Here is an 8113-nt window from a genome sequence, read left to right as displayed (position 1 = left end):
ACTGTGCCTGTGCAGGGTCTCTGAGTGTCAGCGTTTACGTCAAACCACACAGGAGGCGTTAATCTCTGACTGACGAGGTCACCGTGTAACAAATCTGTTCACCTGTGCAGGCCAATAATCTGCCTTTAGTTTGGTTCAACTTGCAGCTACAGAGATGAAAACCTGTGGTGGTTAAGAACAGCAGGTCCAGACCTGATGAGACCTGCTCAGAGCCTCTGTGGGCCAGAGATCAATCAACTGTAAACACTCACATTATTACAATTATTTACTGTAATAAACTAAGTCGTCATTTTGTCTGGATAAATTTGTAATTTCACAAAAAAGTCAAAAAGAAGAATAGAAAAGAATATATGAATTATAAACAGGAGTCTTATTCTCAAGAATAAAGATATTTGTTTCTATTTTTTTTAACAATCATTCATATTAATTGATAAAACTCAATTGATACCTGACCCTCATCAAAGCTGATTCACAGTGAAATAAAGACGGAAATTGAACAGTCGTCCACTTTCTCTTTAATGACGAAATATCTTGATTTCATTTTCTAACAGCAGAGTCTCAGTGATTCACAGAGCAACACTAAAGCTCCACACAAACCAAAACCAGCTCCAAACATCTGAATGTCAACACAAACTACGTCTGTTGGACGAAACTCGAGCAGCGTCTCCATGGAAACACTCAACTCAGAACAAATACAACCATTTTAAAATATACAAAAGAAAAATGTACAAGTGCCTGAGAAAGAACGATGACAGTTCCAGCAGCGTCTCGTCCCAGAATTCCCTCTGGCTCTACGGCGGGAAATAAAACTGAGTTTAATGTGATGACTGAGCCTGTGACCTCAGGTGAATCTTTGACCTCAGGTGAGGTACCTGTGTGTGTGAATTCTCACCTCAGTCTTTAGAGTTTGACCTGAGCAGCTGCTGAGCCTGAAACACAAACACACACTTCAGAGTTTCTCATGTTAAATGTTTAATTTTTTTTTTGTGTTGTTCATTTATTTAGTTGCTAATTTAATTATCTGCAGTGGGGAAACTGATGAATTCAGTTTCATTTCATAACTACTTTAACGTCTTTGTTCCAGATGTGATGAAACTTCCTGTGTTTTTCCTGATACATCCTGTTCAGAGGAACATGAAGCTGTGACCTTTGACCTTCCCTGTGGGCGTGTTCATGAGAATGTGATGAACATGACAGGAGTAGTGTTAGGCTGATTCTGGTCCTGGTCTGAAGTAAACTCAACAGTTGACACGTTTACACTGTTCTCTCCAGGATGACCATGGACTGAAAGCTCTGACCAGGCTCACTGTGTGTGTGTGTGTGTGTGTGTGTGTGTGTGTCAGACTGACCATGAAGCTGCCGGTGTGGAACCCACACATGTACCAGAGCATCAACATGCTGGAGGTGGAGTCGACTCCTGTGGAGCCTCTGGACTCCTTCCCTCCAAACATCCAGAGAGGAGGAGGAGGAGGAGGAGGGGGCATGAAGGACAGAGGGTCCTGGAGACAGAAACACTGAATGGCTGATCCACAGAGAAAAACAACAATAACCTGGTTCGTAGGTGAGTTTTACCCCTGAGCTCGACTGAGGAGGAGGAGGAAACGGAGGGAAGAGGGAAGAGCTGTGATTGGTCGGTTTCTCTGCTTCACCTCTCTGCTGATTCGCTCTCCTCGTCTGTTCTCTCTCTTTACTCTCCTTCACCTGCTGATGTGAAGATGAGCTGTATGAGATCACTGTCCACAAACCCGTTCCTGAGTGATTGCACGTTCAGTCTGAAGGCAGCGAGAACGTCAAAGCGCTACACCTGCTGGCGGTGCGTCAGAAAAAACTCCAGGAAACTTTATGGCAATGAGCTACGATGCAGTTTGGCAGCAACCAATCAGAATGCAGAGGTGCTCCACTCTGGAGAACACAACCACGTGAACATTTGTTCCCAAACATAACGAGGCAGAAACTGATAACTGCAGATCCAGTTTGTTTACAGGGACTTCCAGATGTGTGACACTGCACTTCATCAGCGTCGCTGGACAGGCAGAACCACCTTCAGTCTGAACGTACAGATACAGCACTGAATAATGTCAGTGAAGTTGACCTTTGACCTTTTGGATTTAAAATGTCATCACTTTTTTATCCTGTCACACATTTGTGTTAAATTGTGTCATAATTAGTGAGTGAATTCTAGAGTTGTGGTCAAAAACCTTTTGTTTTTTGTTCAGTGACCTTTGACCTTTGTTCACCAACATAAGCAGTTCATCCTTGAGTCCATGTGATGTTTATACCAAATGTGAAGAACTTTCCTCCCAGTGTTCCTGAGAGAACACTCAGCTTCAGCCTGTTACTGTGTAACTGTCATGTGTTGTCGTCTTCGTCGTCTCAGTCACTGACTGCACACCTGAATGAATCCCTTCAGGTCTGAAGACGTCTCCTGGGCTCAGTGAAAATATGATGTGTTGTTATTTTCTGTTTCATTCACTTTACACATGAAGAAATTAACCACAACACAAACTGATCAATTGATTAATTCATTCAGAAAATAATCACTAGTCGTGATCATTTTCATCATAGAAACTTTTCTTTCTCGGACAAGTCGTTGTTGTCAATTGTTGTTTTCCAGGACTCTTCCTGACTGGAATTCCAGGACGGTTTTCCAGGATGTGGGACCCTGAGCTCTGGGCTCAGGCTCAGCAGGTGTCACCACTGGGATGTGGTTGGACTCACCCGGGAGCAGCTCTGCTGATCTCTCCTCCTCTCCTCCTGGTTCTCCTCTCTCCTCCCCCTCCTCCTGTCAAAGTGACTGGTTGAAGTGGACTTCCAGCTGCTGCCCTGCAGGAGACGATATGATGAAGGTCTGGTTTAGAGTCAGTCCAGCTGTTTACATCACTGACATCAGAGAGAGTCAGTCCACATGTTTTCATGGCTCCCTCCATCAGGAATCCTTCTCCATGACTACAGATCTGATTTAGTTTCAGGAGGCGTTCAACGTCTCCGTGTTCTGGGGTGTTACAATAGTAAATGGGATTAGACCGACTCTCTCTTATTGGTTTGTTTTCTTCTGTCAGAAAATAAAGCATTAATAATAAAATAATACACAGATACTGAAACACAGAACACACACACAGCATCAAATGTCCAGAGTAAAACCAATCAAGATCCAGATCTGGTTTTTATAGAACTGGTTCAAAATGGTCCAGACCATCAGAACCATGTGTTTCTGACTCACTACACACGTTGCATATGATGATTTAAATCTACCTGATCACAGAGTAATGATGATGGGACAGTTTGATATTTGGTGCTGCAGACACACGTCAGTCAGGTCTGACGTGGTCCAGGTCCCGGTCCAGGTATTTACCTTGGTGGTGGCTCTCAGGGGTCCATGGAGCTCGTCAGGGCTCAGCAGGCTGCTGATGTCCTGTTCCTCCTCGTTGTTGTAGTCATCGAATCGAACGCGGCACCGCTGACCTTTGACCCACAGAACCACGGCTGGGTAAACCACACCGTCCTCTGAATACACCGCCCGACACCGAGAACCAGGACTCCAGTCCTGAGACACAAACATCAACACATTTTACTCGCTGACACTTTCTGCTTTTCTAAATCACTTAAATTACCTTCATGAAAAAATGTCTCATCATGTAAAACGTCTGAACCTCTACCTGACACCTGGACATTACCTGAGCGTTCTGTCTCTGTGTGTGCGGTGCAGCCTTCAGTCTCTGGAGCGCGCTCAGTTCCATGTCCTCCTCATTGCCGTAGCTGTTAAAACAAACTCTGCAGCGCTCTCCGGACAGAGACACCACCGTCGCCGGATACACCAGCCCGTCCTCTGACCACACGGCCTGACACTGATCTCCAACCACCCACTGACAGAGAGACACAGGTGACCTGACAGTTTGGTTCACAGCTTCTTCCACAATGAAATCAGCGGCGAGTGATCTGACGACTTTGTCATGATTGATCTCGACGACGCCTTCGATTGACTTTTCCAGAGACTCGAAGAGTTTATAACATTTTACTATCATACCATCTGTTCGCCGCCTACTCTACAAACATGGATCCACATTCACAAACACAATGATTATTTACTGATTGTACAACATGTATCTGTATCTCTCAAGTTCCCGAAAACAGGTACCACTGAACGATGTTTTAGTGCTATTGAAAATATACAATAAAAGCAGCAAATGATGGAACGAGGTGACTGAGGTGGTCAAGGGTCAGGGGTCAGGGGTGTAGCTAAGGATATGGTGCCGTTCAAAGCTGTGGACAACATGGGTTTAAGACGCTGATGCACAAGACCATGTTGAAAACTCTTGTGAAGGGGTTTTCTAAGTCTTGTTTACTTTTATTTTGAAGGCCACACTAACACTTACACTGTGAGACAATGGCTCAATATTTAAATTCTGTCCAGAAGGCTCCTCTACTACCCACAGTAACCATGACGACCAAGGTCTTACAGATGAGGATGCAGGAAAAGCATAACTCAGTGAGAACTGGATAAACCCAGCTGAGATGAGATGTGCCGGGAGTAAGACATGTAGCAGAAGGTAGGTGAGTCATGTGACTAAGTTTGGGCTTCAGTGACCAATAGAGTCGTCATACATACAGGTGAAGACCATAGACTGGCCTTATTTGGGTGTGGTACACAACATGGTATGGACTGTCACTGTGTATTCGTAAGATTGAGATATGATATTTTGGAAAGATCGCCGACCTTCAGCTGATGTCATCAGTCGGTTGACAGGTTTTACTGGGTGTTAGTTTAATTACAGACACCATTAGAGCCAGAACTTAAAGAAACACTGGTCCTGGTTTCAATCCAGCAGATTAGCCCAGTCTTTCATATTAAAAGTGGTTCTGTAAACCTGCCCTGACCTGTCCTGTCTGTGCAGTCGTTACCTTTGACTCTGTGGTGGAGGTTTCAGCTGCAGGTAGACAGACCGTCTGTTCGTCCTCCAGCTTCTCTCTGCTGTTCGTCTCCTCTGAGGCTGCACACAGCTTAACATCCTGCACAGACAGAGAAACACTGGCAGTCAAAATTAGTGAGTGCAAGATCCAGACTCCATTAAAACAATCTGCCAGTTTTGTGGTTTCCTGCTTGTGGCTGTAAATTTACCACAGTCTGAAACATCATTGAAGTTTATTTAAAGCGTCTTCAGTTCATCATGCAATTACTTATAAGATCATTTTCAGCATTAGCGCCTGCTGAACCTGTAAATCAAAACACACTGAATCACACTGCATCTTTTATTACAAACTGCGCTGCTATAAAGTACTGATTACTGATTTTCTGGACGCAGAACTTTTCAGCATTCCTAACTGGTTTGCTATTAATCTAAAATCATTAAATATCATATATGGGTAATAAGTACTAGGTATAGTGAGTTTAAATTTCCAGAATACTGAAAGCTGTTTTGTTGACCGTTTTCTCTTCCCATGTAAAACTGACAATTTACCAAGTAACTGGTGCCAAGAGACACACTGGGAAGAGCTGCAGTACAATGTTTAGTTATTAGGAGCTAATGTTTGCAGCAAATTAGTTAAAGTTATTCTGCAAAAACATTTTGTTATTTTCTAACAAAGACGAGTGTTTTTAACAGGAGTGTGCCCTTTTAAAATCGCCATATTTTTATATGGAGTACGGTCACATGTCCCCTCTCTCTCTGTCTCTCTCTGTCTCTCTCTCTGTCTCTCTCTCCCCCTCTCTCTCTGTGTCTCTCTCTCTCTCTCTCTCTCCCCCTCTCTCTCTCTCTGTCTCTCTCTGTCTCTCTCTCTGTCTCTCTCTCCCCCTCTCTCTCTGTGTCTCTCTCTCTCTCTCTCTCTCCCCCTCTCTCTCTCTCTGTCTCTCTCTCCCCCTCTCTCTCTCTCTGTCTCTCTCTGTCTCTCTCTCCCCCTCTCTCTGTGTCTCTCTCTCCGTCTCTCTCTCTCTCTGTCTCTCTCTCTCTCTGTCTCTCTCTCCCCCTCTCTCTCTCTCTCTGTCTCTCTCTCTCCCTCTCTCTCTCTCTGTGTCTCTCTCTCTGTCTGTCGCTCTCTCTCTGCCCCCCCCTCTCTCTCCCCCCCCTCTCTCTCTCTCTCTCTGCCCCCCCCCCTCCCTCTGCCCCCCCCCCTCCCCCCTCTCTCTCTCTCTCTCTCTCTCTCCCCCTCCCCCCCCTCTCTCCCTCCCCCCCTCCCCCCTCTCTCTCTCTCTCTCCCCCCCCCCCCCCCCTCCTCTCTTCAGTCATTTCCCGGACGGTTAATGTCCAATGACTGTGCCGATCTAAAATCGCCAAACTTTGGGACAGAGTTTGGTTGAAAGTTCTCTCTTCAGGTAAACACGTTGAAAATGACCGTGTTGTATAAACAGCCCGGGAAAGTTAGAGCTACAGGTGAAAAGTCATTTCCTTATTTCTGTAGCGGAACGTGAATATAAACATTTTTAAACTAACCTGTGATATTTCCAAGGTGTTTTCAAAGGTTTGGACGAGGGAAGTTTCGGCCGCCGGGTCGGGCTCCACCTGCGGGGGGGGGGTGCACGGTGAGCCGGGGAGGGGACTGGTTAGCTCCCAACCAGCTCACCTACACCGACAATCACCGACTAACCTGGAGTAAGTGAGACTAACCGGCGGCTCCGCGTCTTCGCGCCGCAGAACCGTGAAGCCTGAGGCTAGCTAACGCTAGTTGAGGCACTCGGCTAACGAACATTTTCCGTTATTCTCCGTTTTCCTCATGAACTCAAACAGGATTGAAACGTACCGGCCCCGCGGCTCCGTGAAGAACCCCGTGTTCCGTCGGCTCCGACATGGCTGTCGTCAGGAAAACAACCGGTCATTTCACACAGGTAAAGATTTAACCGCCAACCGACAACACCTGTGTCAAGTTAACCTGATATTATCAAGAGTTTCCGGTTAGACCTTTCAAAATAAATCTTATCGTCGGCACTAATCAGACGAGGACCACAGTAGAAATGATGTTATTTGTGATGTATACTGAGGGTAGAACAGAATTAGTTCTTTTTTATTATTATTATTTTATTTGTATAGCGCCAAATCATAATATACATTATCTCAAAACTCTTTACAGGGTCAGGTCAAGACCTGACTTTGTTATAGAGAAAAGGTCAAAGGTCAAGGTTATTGTCACCTCGCAAATCACGTTTTTGGCTATAACTCAAGAATTCACACACTAATTACTGTATGACACAATTTAACAGAAAGGTTTAATGAGTTAAAAGAGTTAAAATGGTGACATTTTATATCCAAAAGGTCAAAAGTCAAATTTCACTGTGACATCATAATGTTCTGCAGAAACACTTGTGGTGATTATTCAACACTGTAAAATAACTGTGACCATATTTTCTGTAACTTCACTGGTTGGTGGAGAATGATGATGCTTTTATTGTTGTCAGGGTGGTGTTATCAAAGTTGATATTTGTTGTTGATGATTTGTTTGGATTGATTTGATTTGAATGTATCGTCCATTTTATTGATTTAATTTCTCTGCCTCTTGGGACATGATGTGTTTCTATATGTTTCTGCTCTGTCTCATCTAGTCTCTGTGCAGGGCGAACGAATTAGCTAAAAAAGCCTGGAGCTTCATCCTGCAGCAGTTCTTCAGTATGAGGTCTCACAAAGACATGAATATGAATTCATTTGATCTTCTCATATGTTTAAGTCTTGTTTAAATCACCTGTGTTTCTGGTCCTGATGCCTGTTAGTGTTTTATATAAGGAACTTTATATCATCATGTATCATCTGAGTTTGTATTAAAGAGACTCTGGTGTGATCCTTCAACATCATCATCCTCTTCTGTTCAGTCTGATTTAAACCTTTCAAACTTTCCTCCCAAAGAAGAAAGCCGTGGCTGAAAGACACAAGCTGCGAAAGTCTGTTCACAGTTTGAATCAGAATCTTTTAATGTCTGTGATGAACAGAAGTGTAATCTGCTGCCAGTTTATTGTTTGACCGAGAAAAAACTAAATGAGGGAGAAGCTGCTGAAAATGCAAAAGACAGACTTCACAGTCACCAACTGAATGTGTCGACTGTTGATGAAGGAGAGGGATGAACCTGACAGAGATCTGCAGAGCAAACAGAGCTGAGCTGTGGATTCTGAGCAGCAGTTTATCAAACCTTTAAA

The 8113-nt window shown here is 44.3% G+C and overlaps 1 protein-coding gene and 1 long non-coding RNA gene across 5 annotated transcripts; one reads left to right on the top strand and one right to left on the bottom strand.

Moving 5' to 3' along the window:
• Nucleotides 1–492: 492 nt before the first annotated feature.
• Nucleotides 493–6890, bottom strand: LOC139615046 (survival motor neuron protein-like). Of its 4 annotated transcripts, none has more exons than XM_071472846.1 (10): nucleotides 6733–6890; nucleotides 6426–6494; nucleotides 4900–5007; nucleotides 3675–3863; nucleotides 3353–3544; nucleotides 2719–2823; nucleotides 1573–1704; nucleotides 1350–1499; nucleotides 893–929; nucleotides 493–791 (listed from the first exon to the last, which is right to left on the bottom strand). In XM_071472846.1, the coding sequence occupies exons 1-9, from the start codon at nucleotides 6778–6780 to the stop codon at nucleotides 894–896; spliced, it is 1029 nt and encodes a 342-aa protein (XP_071328947.1). In that variant the 5' UTR covers nucleotides 6781–6890; the 3' UTR covers nucleotides 493–791; nucleotide 893. The 4 variants fall into 4 exon arrangements, with proteins under 4 accessions (XP_071328947.1, XP_071328948.1, XP_071328950.1 ...); XM_071472847.1 differs by having other exon boundaries at nucleotides 1573–1701; XM_071472849.1 differs by lacking the exon at nucleotides 1573–1704.
• Nucleotides 6229–7774, top strand: LOC139615048 (uncharacterized). The gene is made up of 3 exons (XR_011687206.1): nucleotides 6229–6584; nucleotides 6720–6817; nucleotides 7529–7774. It is a non-coding gene; the product is annotated as an uncharacterized lncRNA (long non-coding RNA).
• The last annotated feature ends 339 nt before the right edge of the window (nucleotides 7775–8113 follow it).

This window comes from Trachinotus anak, unplaced genomic scaffold (assembly GCF_046630095.1).
Source record: "Trachinotus anak isolate AG129_WGS33_773 ecotype Australia unplaced genomic scaffold, CSIRO_AGI_Tana_v1 ptg000040l, whole genome shotgun sequence".
Classification (NCBI taxonomy): Eukaryota; Metazoa; Chordata; class Actinopteri; order Carangiformes; family Carangidae; genus Trachinotus; species Trachinotus anak.
Note: the sequence above shows the minus strand (reverse complement) of the source record. Positions and strands in the feature narration are given on the sequence as shown.